Raw genomic sequence first — 15102 nt, forward strand, 5'->3', positions numbered from 1 at the left:
ATTGTTGGCCACATGGAGCAGATGGAACATGTGTCAATCCGGTGCCTTGATAAACATCCGGCGAATGAGGTAAATGGGGCCTATCCCGTGGCATCTTCTTGTTAAGATGCGGTACTCTGCAGACGTCAATGAACTGGCTCGACTATCTCGGGAGGGTCCCCTTCCTGTCCAATCATGGACTTGGGGGCGACAGGCGATGATACATTTGCGGCCATCAAGGACCCCGTAGTAGTAGATGGATTATACGACGTGGGAGATCTCTTTTGTCACAGTCGTACACTCTCCATCCATGTCACGTCCACTTTACTTTACTCTTTTCTTCCTTGCCTAGATAACAATATCAACTTCGACTTCAACTTCCCTTTTCTCTTTTCTTTCCTTCACTCGGAAAGCTTATCCTAACACCGAACTCGTGACGTCAAGATGTATGTGATCTCTTGATCCGTTGGGAACTTGGGCTAATTGGTTCAGGCGTGTCATCATCAGAGAAGACCCAAAGGAGGTGTCTGTGTACATCGCCGACTATATCATCAGTATGTCCAAGTTCAGCTCTCGTGCAACTCGCAGATAACTAACTGTTCAGGCCGCATCCAGTCGTTCAAGCCTACCGCCGAGCAACCTTTTGTGCTTGGCCTACCCACTGGTAGCAGTCCGGAATTCATCTACAAGATCCTCGTGCAGCGTCATCGCGCCGGCGAGATCTCATTCAAGAATGTCGTGACTTTTAACATGGTATGAGAATCACAAGTACCACCAAAGAACCACCGACTAATCCACCACAGGATGAATACGTCGGTTTGCCCCGCGACCACCCAGAGTCCTACCACAGCTTCATGTACAAGCACTTCTTCTCGCATGTGGACATCCCACCGCAGAATATCAATATCCTCGACGGCAACGCCACAGACTTGTCCGCGGAGTGTGCAGCCTTTGAAGCGCGCATTGCCCGCTACGGCGGCATCGAGCTGTTCCTAGGCGGCGTTGGACCAGACGGCCACATCGCCTTCAACGAGCCCGGCTCATCACTGACCAGCCGCACGCGCGTGAAGACTCTGGCCTACGACACCATCCTCGCCAACTCACGCTTCTTCGACAATGACACGAGCAAAGTGCCCCGCATGGCCATGACAGTGGGAATCCAGACCATCATGGATTCACGCGAAGTTGTGATCGTCGCTACTGGCGCACACAAGTCCTTCGCCCTTCAAAAGGGCCTAGAAGAAGGCGTGAACCACATGTGGACCCTGTCTGCACTGCAACTGCACCAGCACCCACTGGTCGTATGTGACCGCGACGCCACCCTGGAACTTAAAGTCAAGACCGTACGGTATTTCGAATCAATCGAACAAGCCGGTACCGATGCCCGCACCCAGGGCCCGGCTCTCGTCTATCGGCCCCGGACCTACGTCCCGGCCCCACTGCCCAGTAAGAAATCCGCCTCACAGCAACCCACCCCGGATGGGACCCCGGAGAAGGTGCCCAAGGACCTGCGCATCAACACCGAGCTGCACCGCGCCATGGATGATGATGAGCTCACTCCTGACAGCATGTCCTCGCGTCTGGTTGATTCAGCTATTGGCATTGATGGCACTCTCAAGAGTGACCTGATGTTCGACCGCATGGGTACTAGAATGACTACCCTCTAGGTGGCTCGTTTGACAATCTTATGGCATTTCCTCCCGGGGTTTCTTTTTCGGCTTTGTCTTTTCTTACGGGGAATTCGGGGTTATCTTTTGCAAAATCATATCTGCATGGCCTTTCGTCCGGTTTCGGGATATCTTGTGGAGTTTCGCGCTGTGTTTTTTTTCTCTTTTGCTTGTCATATGAATAGATACGCGGTTTTATCCATCCCATGTGTATTAGGAGACAAGTGACTTTATCAATATTTAGCTATGGGAATCCAAGCATGTATAATTTGTCAATCTGTTTTCACCTTAGTATGTGCTGTGTATGTAACTCCGAGATCCCTGCGGATGCAAGCGGTAAGTACAGTAGATATGCCTACATCCACACAATAAGAGTGCCAGTCTGTCTAATGCTCGTTTTGCAATCTGCCGATTACTATATAACTAATTTTGAGGTCGTACATACATGCATGAGATATTTACATTACAGCTTGGCAAAGACAGTGGCCACAGCACCGCTCATATCAACAAGGGTGCTCTTGTTCTGCAGCCAAGCCTCGATACCCCGGCGACCATTCTCCACACCCAGACCGCTCTTCTTCCAGCCACCAACAGCCATCTCGGCAGGGCTTTCACCCCAGGTGTTGACCCAGGTGATACCAGCCTGGAGTTGGTCAATGACACGGTGGGCCTGGTTCAGGTCCTTGGTGAAGACACCAGCGGCAAGACCAAGTTCGGTAGCGTTGGCGCGCTGCACAGCCTCCTCAACGGTGTCGTAGTACAGGATGGACATGACGGGACCGAAGATCTCCTCCTTGACAATGCGCATGGAGTCAGTACAGTCGGTGAAGATGGTAGGCTGAACCCAGAAACCGGCCTGCAGGTCCTTGGGTACAGAAGGCTTCTCCAGGCCACCACAGAGAAGGGTGGCCTTGTCCGACTCAATGCCGTGGCGGATGTAGGAGACGACCTTCTCGTAGTGGGCAGAAGAGCTGAGAGGACCGAAGTTGGTCTGCTCGTCGAAGAGCGGGCCAGCCCGCACATACTGAATCTTCTCGAGAAGGGACTTTTCGAAAGTGGTCTTCATGGCGCGCGGGACGAACACACGGGTACCGTTGGTGCAGACCTGGCCGGTGCTGTAGAAGTTCGCCATCATGGCACCGTCGACGGCACTCTCGAGATCGGCGTCTGGGCAGACGATTAAGGGGCTCTTGCCACCCAGCTCCAGAGTCACATATTTCATGTTGCCAGAGGCGCTACCGGCAACCTTCTGACCGGTGGACACCTGACCGGTGAAGGAGACCTTGGCGATCAGAGGGTGACCGGTCAGGTAGGCGCCAACGTCACCAGCGCCGTTGATCACATTGAACACACCATCGGGGAGACCAGCCTCGGTGTAGATCTGTGCCAAGGTTTGTCCATGGAGGGGGGTGAATTCACTGGGCTTGTAGATCATGGTGTTACCAGCAGCCAAGCAGGCAGCGGACTTCCAAAGAGCACTAAGGACAGGTCAGTTGCCGTTTGAGAGGAAGAAGAGCAATTGACTTACATCTGAATGGGGTAGTTCCAGGCACCGATACCGGCACATACACCAAGAGGAGCCTTCTTCGTATAGACCCATGCGTCCTCACGGAGCTGAGTAGTCTCGCCGTTAAGACCACCACCACCAATGAAGTTTGCATAGTACTCCAACACATCGGCGCCTGTTACAACATCGACAGTGCTGGTCTCGGTGAAAGCCTTACCCGAGTCAAGAGTCTCCACACGAGCGATTTCATCGTTGCGCTCGCGTAGGAGAGCCGCGGCTTTGTGAAGGATGCGAGCCCGAGCAATCAGGGGAGTCTGTGCCCATGAGGGGAATGCGCGGTCTGCGGCCGCAATGGCGGCATCGACATCGGCGTTGGAGGCGACCTGGATGTCGGCCAAGGGAGTTGCGGTGGCGGGGTTAATAGTCTGAAAGGTCTTGCCGGAGGTCGCGGCTTGGACCTTGCCACCGTAGTAGAGCTGACGGGGAGGGAATTCGAGAGACATGACTGCAATGAAGGAATGTACAATGTGTACCGTGTACCACACGAGATTCAAGAGGCAGATTGACTTCACACCGCCTTCCACTTACCTCGGAAGTGTTAGCGCAGGCCTTAAAAATCCCAGCCGAAAGTTCATACGTAAGAATCGGCGGAACAAAGTGGCTCTGCCCCTCAGCAAGTCCCCCCAATCAGCCCCCATTCAGCCCCCAATCAGCCCCAAACCAGCTTTCTTCTTCTCTGAATGGTTCAAATGTCCTTAGCCGGGACTTCCGCCCTAAGAATGGAATTGCTTGCCTTGCGCCAGTGACGCACTCCAATGACTATGATACACAAACTCATGCCACTAACATCGGAAGGGTAATCCTTTCCATCTCCTTCCTCTCCTTACTCCAAATCCTCCATACCTATTAGCATACAGATAACCACAGATACACTCATTTCCTCCGATAAGCGATGAAACACTCGGCCGTTCACAGTTAAGAGGCGGTGGGCGCATTATCTAAAGCCTCTCTCCACTTCCATGATCGCCACCACTCAGAGTCTTTTAATTCGCCGAGTCTAACGGAAAAAAATTATTCACAAAAATACGAAAAAAAAAAAAAAAGTGGAAAGGTAAAAGACGAATTTGGTGAACCGATAGAGAGAGAGAGAGAGGAGAGAGACGCGTTGGAAACCTCAGACCATATTCAATTCCCCATTCATAAACTCGATCTTCTCTTTCCATACCTCCCCTCTCCCCCCATACATACATCTCCACCATGGCTACTACTAACGAACTCTCCGCACTTGATGTCAACAGCTACGACTACATCGTCGTTGGCGGTGGTACCGCTGGTTGTGTGATCGCTGCTCGTCTGGCGGAGTACCTCCCCAACAAGCGCACGCTGGTTATTGAGGGTGGTCCCAGTGATTTCAATGATGACCGCGTCTTGAACCTGAAGGAATGGCTCAACCTTCTCGGTGGCGAGCTCGACTACGATTACGGTACCACCGAACAGCCCATGGGTATGGTCCCTTTCTGTTGTTAGACATCGAGGAATCTCGAGTCGCGAGTAAGCTGAGTCTTGCTGACATCCCCGCAGGTAACAGTCATATCCGTCACTCCCGCGCGAAGGTCCTCGGTGGTTGTTCCTCCCACAACACTCTGATCTCCTTCCGTCCGTTCGAGTATGATTGCCAGAACTGGGTGGCCAAGGGCTGCAAGGGCTGGGATTTTGAGACCTTCACCCGCATCATTGACAACCTGCGCAACACCTTCCAGCCGGTGCACGCCCGTCACCGCAACCAGCTGTGCAAGGACTGGATCCAGGCCTGCTCCAGTGCCATGAACATCCCCGTCATTGAGAACTTCAATGCCGATATTCGCAAGAATGGCGAGCTGACCGAGGGTGTTGGCTTCTTCAACGTCTCTTACAACCCTGACAACGGCCGCCGCAGCAGTGCCAGTGTCGCCTACATTCACCCCATTCTGCGCGGGGAAGAGAAACGTCCCAACCTGACTATTCTCACCAACGCTTGGGTTTCCAAGGTCAACGTCGAGGGCGATGCCGTGACCGGTGTTGACGTGACTCTGCAGTCTGGTGCCAAGCACACCCTGCGTGCGAAGAAGGAGACTGTCTTGTGTGCTGGTGCCGTCGACACCCCTCGTCTGATGATGCTCTCTGGTCTCGGTCCCAAGGAGCAGCTTTCCGAGCTGGGCATTCCCGTTGTCAAGGATCTCCCCGGTGTTGGTGAGAACCTGATTGACCACCCTGAGACTATCATCATGTGGGAGCTCGAGCGCCCCGTCGACCACAACATGACTACCATGGACTCGGACGCTGGTATTTTCTTGCGCCGCGAGCTTCCCAACGCCGCTGGATTCGACGGCCGCGCTGCCGACGTGATGATGCACTGCTACCAGATCCCCTTCACTCTCAACACTGCTCGTCTGGGCTACGACGAGCCCGTTCACGCCTTCTGCATGACCCCCAACATCCCCCGCCCCCGTTCGCGTGGTCGTCTTTACCTGACCTCTGCCGACCCCTCCGTGAAGCCCGCGCTGGATTTCCGCTACTTCACCGATGCCGAGGGCTACGACGCCGCCACTATCGTCGCCGGTTTCAAGGCTGCCCGTAAGATCGCTCAGGAGTCTCCCTTCAAAGAGTGGATCAAGCGTGAGGTCGCCCCTGGCCCCAAGGCACAGACCGATGAGGAGCTATCCGAGTACGGCCGTCGTGCCGCCCACACCGTGTACCACCCCGCTGGTACCACCAAGATGGGTAACGTTGCCGAGGATCCCCTCGCCGTTGTCGACCACAAGCTCAAGGTTCGCGGCCTCAAGGGTGTCCGTATCGCAGATGCTGGTGTCTTCCCCGATATGCCCACTGTCAACCCTATGTTGACCGTTTTGGCCATTGGCGAGCGTGCGGCTGAGATGATCGCCGAGGAGGCCGGCTGGGCCCGCAACCAGCCCCGTCTGTAAATGCACATGCAGTACATGTGTCGATGTGAGATGCCTGTAAAAGTATTCTATGTTTTGATTTTGGTTTCATTTTTTTGCATACAAGCGAGCGGCGCATCCACATGGATCCGCTGCACCCGGTCTGCGAGACGGACCTGACATTTTTGATTCCTTGATATTTACCATGACATCTAGTAAATGAATTGATCTTTAGTTTTCTCTTTGGATGATGATAATAAGATAAATATTGTAAACAGACTAGCAAACATGAGAGGTATTCAAGATCGTGGTAGATCTAAGATCATGCGTTTGTTCTATGCTCATGCAAATGACAGCCTAACGCCTATAACCAGCCCGAGATATCGAAACAAAAACAGAAATAAAAAACACAATTGTCCTCAAATCACCTTGTCGGTATCATGAATCTTAGCACCAAGCTTCCAGACCTGATCAACAGTCAAAGTAGGACCAGCGAACGGATCATCATTCTCACCCAGCACCACCAAATCCGCATCGGCACCACTATCCAGTGTGCCCTTCACACCCTGCAAGCCAAGCAGACGAGCAGGAGTTGCAGTAACAGCATTGATAGCAGCAGCAGTAGAAGCTCCAGACCAACGACGGAAATTGTTCACACACTCAATCAACGTCGCCGAAGACCCAGCAATCTTATCCGATCCCTCAAGCGTCAAGCGCGCACCAGTCTTTACAATCCTCTCCCCATTCGTCCACTCATAAGTACCATCCGGCAACCCACAAAGCCGCATAGCATCAGTGACAAGAACCAGCCCCTCCGGGTGCGCATTGTACGCAATCTTGATCGACGTAGGATGCAAATGGATGCCATCGGCAATGACACCATAAAACGGCCTCCTGCGCTCACTTTGACCAAGCAAGCCAAAGATACCAGGGTCTCGGTGGTAGAACGACCGCATGGCATTGAAGAGGTGAGTGATCATGCGTGCACCCTGGTGGGTAGCTTGCACAGCCTGCTCGAATGTGACGTCTGAGTGGCCGACGGCAAAGATAATATCCTTCTTGGTGATTTCGGGGATTTGAGACATCATGTCGCCAACTTCTGGGGCAGCTGTGATCATCTTGATAGGATTTGAACCCTGCATATTGTCCGCGCCATAGCAGTGCATGATGTCCTGAAGGGTTTGCGCTGCACGCAAGACCTCTTTCTTGTGGATGCCGTTGCGGCCAGGACTGATGAATGGTCCTTCGGCGTGAGCACCGAGAGATTCAGCACCGTCTTGGGGTTGATGTTTTCCTGCTGTTGGACCGAGGGAGGGGAGGACCTGCGTCACTATCAGTATGTTGATCGAGGTTGTATAGATGGAGTGTTGCTTACCTTCCAGTAAACCTCGGGGGTTGAGCTAACGAGTGTCGGCAAGTAGGAGGTGACACCGGTACGGGCGAGACCACGGTTCACCATGCGCAGACCTTCATCATATTCCTCCTTTGTGTCACATGGAACAGAGAAGTCGAAGCCGTGAGCACCGTTGAGTTGGACGTCGATCATGCCCGGGGCCACAATGCGGCCACCGAGATCAATAATCTCGTCTGGGGAAAGGTGCAGCTCATAGAAGGCTTCTTGGTCCTTGAGGATCTTTCCGGTTAGGGAATCAATCCAGAGATCTTGTTCGACCAAAGATGAGCCGCGCACCAAGCGGCAGTTGGTGAACTTGGTGATACGAGGGGAAGAGGTAGTTTTCCCCGGCATGATGTCAGAGATCAAAGACTGGGTCAGGTCAGGTCAAGTCAAGTCCGAACGAAGACGGGAAAACAGAGCATATAAAGAAGGGAAGCTGCTGATGATGTAACTGTGTAGTGACATTCGGCATGCCGATGTTGTATTTGGTATTGTCACGTCCTGTCACACTCTGTCACGGGATTCCCCGCATGCAACTCTCCGCATGCGGGCCCAAATGCGACCGGCAGAGTCGCATTCACTGTGGAACTCGATTCTCTTTCTCTTTCTTCTCTTTCTCTTACTTTTCTCTGATGACTCTCTCTTTTCTTCTCTACGTCCCCTGGTTCGCTCCCATCGACGGTCTCTTCTCCAGATTGCTCCATCTTGACCCTCTTGGTCCCCCCCCCGCAAACCCCCGACACTGATCGGCTCAATAGTGTCACATCGAATAATTATGGAGTCTTGATAAGACCATCGTGTGATTCGGTTATGACTATTATCTTCAGCTTTATAAAAAAAAACCATACTCTTGACTTAACTCAAACTTCACTCCTCCCATTGTCTATCTCATATCCCATTTTCGCCTGAAATTTTCACGTGGAGCCAACTCACATTCCACACTCCCCCCCCCCTTGTTCCCTTTTGTTATTTATCTTCACCCCCTGTAGATCTGTTCCTGTTCCTTCAACCATGGCGAAGGAACAGAAGCAGGAGATGACGCAGTATGATTCTGCGAGGGCTCCGGATCCCGAGTCTGGCGTGGATCAGGCGGTGTTGGGCCCAGCGTGGATGTACAAGCCACTCTTCAAATTGGGTAAATGGGAGGCTCCGTACTTTGCTTCGCCAGAGTTCCAGCTCTATCTGGTGTCATTTGTCTGCTTCCTGTGTCCGGGCATGTTCAATGCCGTCAGTGGTCTCGGTGGCGGTGGCCAGGTCAACGCGACCGATGTGAACAACTCCAACACCGCGTTGTATAGTACCTTTGCTGTCGTGGGCTTCTTCGCCGGCTCCATCGCCAATCGAATCGGTCTGCGATTAACCCTGTCGATGGGTGGCTTGGGCTACTTCCTCTACGTGGCCTCGCTTCTCTCCTACAATATCAACCAGAACTCCGGCTTCCTGATCTTCGCAGGAGCTTTCCTCGGTGTCTGTGCGGGTCTCCTGTGGTGTGCACAGGGTGCGGTGATGCTGAGTTACCCCCAAGAACATGAAAAGGGCAAATATATTGCGGTGTTCTGGGTGATCTTTAATCTGGGAGGTGTCATTGGCAGCTTGGTACGTGCAATTGATCGATATTTCCCAGGAGATGCAAGAGGCTAACAATTTTAGGTCCCCCTCGGCCAAAATATGCACTCCACAGCCGGCAGCGTCAACAATGGCACCTACATTGCTTTCCTGGTCCTCATGGCCATCGGCTTCGTTCTCTGCTGGTGTCTCGCGGACTGCAAGTATATCAAGCGCAAGGATGGTTCCCGTGTGATTGTGATCAAGAATCCAACCTGGAAGTCCGAATTTTTGGGATTGTGGGAGACTCTAGTCAACGACTCATATATTATCCTCATGTTCCCCATGTTCCTGGCCAGTAATTGGTTCTACGGATATCACTTCAACTCCGTCAACCTGGCCTACTTTAACGTTCGCACCCGCGCCCTGAACAGTCTTCTCTACTGGCTCATGCAGATGGTGGGCGCTTTCATCTTCGGTCAGTTACTGGATCTCAAGTGTCTCACGCGTCCCTGGCGCGCCAAGCTCAACTTCGGTATTCTCCTGGCTGTCACAATGGGTATCTGGGGAGGTGGATATGCCTTCCAGAAGGGATACACTCGCGAGAGTGGTGCTATTGAGACCGATTTCACCGACAGTGGCTATATTGGACCTATGTTCTTGTATATGTTCTATGGATTCTACGATGCTGCTTTCCAGACCTGTACCTACTGGTACATGGGCTCTTTGTCCAACAACGCTCGCAAGTTGGCCAACTTTGCCGGTTTCTACAAGGGTATCCAGTCGGCTGGTGCCGCTGGCATGTGGAGGTGAGTAATCCACGTCTCTATTTATTGATCCCAACTAACATCCTCTAGCCTGGATGCAAAGAAAACCGCCTATATGACCGAGTTTGCTTCCTGTTGGGGTCTGCTCGTCGGCAGCATGCTGTTTGCCTCCCCTGTGATCTTCTTCAAGATCAAGGAAAGCACCGCTGTCGAAGATGACCTACGTTTCTCCGACGAAACAGCCAACGACGTCCTCGGCACTACCACTGAGCTCTCCGATTTCGAGAAGCCTCAAACAGAGACTCATACCCCCACTGAGACGCTCCACGATTCCAACGACGAGCCTACCCCTAAAGCCTGATGGGAGCAATCCCTTGTGTACCACCACGGTCATTAGAATTATAATTCCCATGCTCTTCTGTATCTTACAACAGGTGTGACGATATTTGCATTCACGAGGCGTGCTATTTCTATACTTGCGAGGCTCGCCTCTAAATATGCAATGATGTTCAATGTCGATCACTTACTTTTTCAAATTCTTGTACATTATTTTGACAAGTTCCCTAGGGCCGGTGCCATTTGGGATTTTCTGGCTAGTATAGCTTTTGGTTTAACGTTATCGTTGTCAGGGATTTGAGTTGAGTTATGAGATTATATTGGCCTTGTAAGCTATACATTCCAATGACTTCATATTTCAGAAATATCGTCAATCATCAACCAGGCATGAATATACACGTATCAAACATGCATGCCATAATTCTCCTCTACAACTATCCCACCCGTCTATATCAACTCCGCCTTGGTAGCCGATGGCAAAGGCACAGAAGACTGCGTATGAGTAGCCACTGCATCCCCCTCAGTCCCGAACCCATCCTTCAACTTCCGCACACCATCAGGCAACTCCCACCCAAACAGCGTCCGATTGAACAACTGCAAGGCAGCAACAGGCTGATAATAAGGCACCTCATGGCCAGCTTCATAAACCCTAGTAAAGGAAAAGTTCCCAAACTCCCTCGTCTCACCGTACTCGACACCGTCAACGGTAAAAGGCGCATAACCGGCCTTCTTGAACTGCTTACTATGCTTGTACTTCGCAGCCAGGGAGATAGCCTGCCCACCAAACCAGTTACAGATATAGTCGGCATCGCCGTAGATGAGAGCCACGCGGACTGGTTTTGAGAGAATGTCCTCTAGGTCTTCGAGGAAATTCGGCCAGACAAAGTCGCCTGTTTGCTGGAAAGCGTAGTAGATCTCGTTGTTGGACTGTGTGTAATTTATGTCGACGCCTATGGCGTTTAGGACGGTGTCTTTGGCGAGGTAGGATGAATAGTAGCTTTCTGGGGTTGGGTCGTCGTATGGATGGCGGATATCATAGACGCCTCTGTTTCCAAAGGAGTAATAAGGGCCCTCTGTATTCAGGCTGGTAAGTATGTATGGGTTATGGTTGATGTCTATGGATAGAGAAACCAGGATGGTGTTTGGAGGGAGAAGGGCTGGAAGGGCTCGGTTGGGTACTCACCAACATTGTCGCGACACATGTTTGTTGCTTCTGTGCAGATAGAGAAATCTGCTAGGGAGGTGCGGTTTGTCTGTTTGCAGTAGGCTATTTGGTCTTGGCAGCCGTTTGGCATTCCGTTGGCGAATTTCATGTAATTGTACACTGTGTCGTTGACCTTGATGTGGGTCAGCTCTTGTATTTGAATATATCTGATGGAAGACTGGTGAACTCACAGACTTGATACCGTAAGTGTTGTTCACGGCAAACTCAGGATAGTGAGGAGCTTGGATGCCCTCGTCGATGATTCCGTTTATAATGCCGAGGGTGTTGAAGTCGAGTTGGATACCCTGTTGGGTACCGTTTTTGATCTTCTCGTTTTCTTTGTAGAAGTGATCGAAGAACTGTTTTGTTAGTCAAAGATCCAAAATGGGTGGAAGATTGGCTTACGGCAGGGCCATAGTGTCTAGAGAGGTTAGAGGCAATCAAGACACATGCAACGTGGAAGGGAGACTCACCCTCCATAGCTTTCAGTCCACAGATTGAAACTCTTCGACTTGATTTTTGAGTCCAGCTTTGGGAGAGCACCCAGGAATCCCTGCAGGACTTCCCAGGTAGCGATCGCAGCGAGATTGGTAGTATCAATCTTGGTAGCATTAATGACCGGATAACGACCATCAACGCCTGCAAAGTCTGCATCTTCAAATACCCCAGTCACGGGGTTAAGTGTACCAGGAGCCTTTTCAGCATATGAGAAGCCTGCTAATTGTCAGCCAAAACCTTCAAGGAGAAATGCAACATGTCGAAATAAAACTGACCAACACCAAGCGGCTGAGACAGGAACAGCATATTCGAAACCTCATTCCACGAGTGAGGGTTAATCTCGGACTCAGACTCATTATTAATACGACAAGGGCCCAATTCCTCAAATAACCCAATGAGAGAATCACTTCCAGGGCCACCATTCAACCACAACGTAATCGGGGCATTTTTCGGATCATGGCGAGCCTCGAAGAACCAGAAGAATGTATGCTCTGTCGGCGAGAGGTCAACATAGCCCGAATAAGACTTGACACCGGGTGTTGTCTCGCAAACACCCTCTTTCCCGGGTTCCTTGTAGCGAATCGTCACATTATTGGCCGTCTTGATTGTCTTCACCCCAGTCGGCTCCTTGGGTAACTGGCGACGAGTAATTGCTTCATAGACAGGATTCTGTGGCACGGCCGACACAAGAGGCAGTAACAATGGGATCCAGGTTGAGACACGCATGGCTGAAGAAGTAAACCCTCTATCTGGGAATGGCTATTCCAGGAATCACCTGAGGATACAAGGGACAAGCGGGGGGTACTTATAGTACTTGCGCCTGCCCCCTAGCCGAGAGGGGGGGAAGAGATTAGTCTGCATCGGAGTCGAGAAGGAAGATAACCGGCAGCATGCGAGTCGGCTGTTCGCAATCGGCGCCCAAGATTTCCTCAGAGGGTCTGGTATGATCGGTATAAACAGGGGGCCTAATCGCCTAATCAGGTACTCCGTTGGAGCTCCGGGGAAGGTCACATCATACTAGCGGGGATAGGCTTAACGGAGGGCTGGCCAAGAGTTGTCGCTGTCCCTGGGCTTGGAGGCTGGGTGAGGGGAAGATCGACAGATTGCATGCCAAGAACTGTAGGCTTCAGTATTTGCATGATTATTAATTCTGCCTTGAAAAATCCGAGAAATGATATGGAAGGAGAGTGGGAAGTGGGAAGCGGGAGAAGTATGCATTCAGCATTCAGCATTCAGCAACAAGCAATACGTTATAACGCTATGTTGAGTCTGTGGCGTCGACCCTAACCCTTAATTCACGGCCAGGGAAAAGTCCCATAAGTCCCTTGTCTACCATAGAGAATCTGCAACTCCCCACTGGAATCAATATAGTAAATAGCACCCGTCTTCTCATGTCCAGTCCAAGCATCTGCATGCATGAATGCATCATTCCACGTGAACCGATTCGCACTCCCCTGACAATTATACAAGCTGTTGATAACGACTTGATTGGTGATCAGATCAACCCCCCAAACAACAGCATAGATATTGATACTGGAGCCACCGATAGGGGTAGTAGGACCGACACTTAGGGCGTCAGGGCTCAGATCGAGAGAGCCTGGAGAGAGTGTATAAGTTCCAGCCCCTTCATAACTGATCCAAACGCGCCATTCGCTGTCGCAAGTGAACAGCAAAGACACACTGGGGATTTGGCCGAACCAAGTATCAGTTGACGGGAATGGGTTGGTGAAGGGACCGAAGAGGGAGTCGGTGTCGATGACAATGTCGCTGCCTGAGTAGAGATTTGCTTGCGCTACTGTGGTTTGATTGGTGTCGCCTATGCTGAACCTTTTGATAGCGAGCGTTGTGCATTGGGGAGTTGATGTGACGATTGGTTCAGTAGAACTGGTGAGGCTGGTACTGGTGACAATCACTGTGCTGATGGAGGTGGCAGTGGCAGTCACTGTGGTAGTATAATCCGTAGCAATCTGGCAAGAATCGCGTGGGATTAAGCCAGGACTGTCTTCATTCACTGGTAGTGCATTTGCCAGTCCTGTTAGGCTGGCGAGTGCGAGTATGAAGAGTTGAACCATGGCAGAGAGGAACTGTCAATGTGATGAGACTTGGCTGAGCAGTGGTTCAGATGTTACATGGCAGGTCCGATATTTGTATTCAGCAGGACCATATTCCGTAACTATGGTGTTAGGTATTCTTTTGCAAATGGATGAAAAAGCCGATCCATTCCATTGGATTGCGATGTCCACGTCTGGCTTCAGCTCGCCATGTCTGCCCTAGAGCCCTGTCGGCTCTAAAGTCGCCTATTTTGACCATAAGCTCATCTTGACAGAGGATTTGCGTAATTGATTTCACGTTGGTGCATTGAGAGTCATGGATATGTTTCAGTCCGCGGGTGCTGTGACGATTTGAGGATGTGAAAGGACTTGGGTTATGAGTATATATTTAACGTGGCACTCAAGAAGCAAAGATGGCACCAAAGAGACACTATACTCCAAGCTGCTGCCCGACAGTAGCTCCTCCCTCAGCTATATTGATAGAATAGACAGTATGACACAGACTAGCATGGATACGTCCACTATTCCCTATTCAGGCAGTGATATAGAGTGATGGATACGCAAGTCGTGCATTAGGCCCGGCCACACCGAGAACATGCTCCTAGAAGCGAGGTTGGTCTTCCAATAGCCTCATTCTGATCCTTGCCATAGGATTGTGGACCATGTCACTCGACTCTTCACGAACTATAAGAATGGAGAATGGAGAAGATCAACCTTCGGCCCAAAGCCGAGAGGGTGCCACCACATCTCCGAGAGGGGCATTCCGCTCTTCAAGCGTAATAATTTTAAGCGAAAGCAAATTGCTTGCCTCGACGCTAGTGGAGAGTCCATCGCCCGACGCCACACGCGTGGAAGTATAGGCCGAGATGGCTGCCTCAGGCAGCAATGGAACCTGTGATTTAGCATGAACATCGTAATAAAGGCATTGTCAAATAGTGTCTCAGTAGTCGAGAGTTAGTCGCGATTAGTTTGTCATGGAAGAGCCGACCTTCGGGGATATACTGAGCTAGCAATATAGGGGATGTTCGCGTTCAGGTACGCGGGCTAGAACCGCATATCATTTCCTACTGTAAATCCTCGAGTAAAATTCAGAGGGGTTTTTTTTAGAACGAGGCTCAGGAACTCGATAAAGTTAAGCATAGCAAAACATGGTCGAACGGAGGGTCTCGGCATTTGTCTACTGGGAGCCGTAAGGGTAGGCAATACCTCCCCATTCATTGATTTCCCTCCA

At 51.3% G+C, this 15102-nt stretch overlaps 7 protein-coding genes across 7 annotated transcripts; 3 read left to right on the plus strand and 4 right to left on the minus strand.

Annotated features, from left to right (window-relative positions):
- Positions 1-472: 472 nt before the first annotated feature.
- Positions 473-1646, plus strand: N7511_008018 (uncharacterized protein; the record flags this gene model as incomplete). Its single annotated transcript, XM_057130395.1, has 3 exons — positions 473-533; positions 584-732; positions 783-1646. Coding segments are annotated over 3 exons (1074 nt in total), but the record flags the coding sequence as incomplete, so codon positions are not given.
- A 463-nt stretch (positions 1647-2109) lies between these two features.
- On the minus strand, positions 2110-3656 carry N7511_008019 (uncharacterized protein; the record flags this gene model as incomplete). Its single annotated transcript, XM_057130396.1, has 2 exons — positions 2110-3124; positions 3175-3656. 2 exons carry the CDS (start codon positions 3654-3656, stop codon positions 2110-2112), a joined length of 1497 nt encoding a protein of 498 aa, XP_056982179.1.
- Positions 3657-4410: 754 nt separating this feature from the next.
- N7511_008020 (GMC family oxidoreductase) lies at positions 4411-6116 on the plus strand (the record flags this gene model as incomplete). The annotated part of the gene is made up of 2 exons (XM_057130397.1): positions 4411-4657; positions 4735-6116. The coding sequence occupies 2 exons, from the start codon at positions 4411-4413 to the stop codon at positions 6114-6116; spliced, it is 1629 nt and encodes a 542-aa protein (XP_056982180.1).
- Positions 6117-6493: 377 nt separating this feature from the next.
- N7511_008021 (N-acetylglucosamine-6-phosphate deacetylase) lies at positions 6494-7821 on the minus strand (the record flags this gene model as incomplete). Its single annotated transcript, XM_057130398.1, has 2 exons — positions 6494-7396; positions 7450-7821. The coding sequence occupies 2 exons, from the start codon at positions 7819-7821 to the stop codon at positions 6494-6496; spliced, it is 1275 nt and encodes a 424-aa protein (XP_056982181.1).
- A 660-nt stretch (positions 7822-8481) lies between these two features.
- Positions 8482-10143, plus strand: N7511_008022 (unc-93 family MFS transporter; the record flags this gene model as incomplete). The annotated part of the gene is made up of 3 exons (XM_057130399.1): positions 8482-9066; positions 9121-9824; positions 9873-10143. 3 exons carry the CDS (start codon positions 8482-8484, stop codon positions 10141-10143), a joined length of 1560 nt encoding a protein of 519 aa, XP_056982182.1.
- Positions 10144-10565: 422 nt separating this feature from the next.
- On the minus strand, positions 10566-12546 carry N7511_008023 (uncharacterized protein; the record flags this gene model as incomplete). Its single annotated transcript, XM_057130400.1, has 6 exons — positions 10566-11233; positions 11302-11455; positions 11514-11681; positions 11728-11743; positions 11796-12036; positions 12096-12546. 6 exons carry the CDS (start codon positions 12544-12546, stop codon positions 10566-10568), a joined length of 1698 nt encoding a protein of 565 aa, XP_056982183.1.
- A 569-nt stretch (positions 12547-13115) lies between these two features.
- On the minus strand, positions 13116-13892 carry N7511_008024 (uncharacterized protein; the record flags this gene model as incomplete). Its single annotated transcript, XM_057130401.1, has 1 exon — positions 13116-13892. The coding sequence occupies one exon, from the start codon at positions 13890-13892 to the stop codon at positions 13116-13118; it is 777 nt and encodes a 258-aa protein (XP_056982184.1).
- Between the last annotated feature and the right edge of the window lie 1210 nt (positions 13893-15102).

Source organism: Penicillium nucicola (genome assembly GCF_028828085.1).
Source record: "Penicillium nucicola strain IBT 29836 chromosome Unknown utg000008l, whole genome shotgun sequence".
Taxonomy (NCBI): Eukaryota; Fungi; Ascomycota; class Eurotiomycetes; order Eurotiales; family Aspergillaceae; genus Penicillium; species Penicillium nucicola.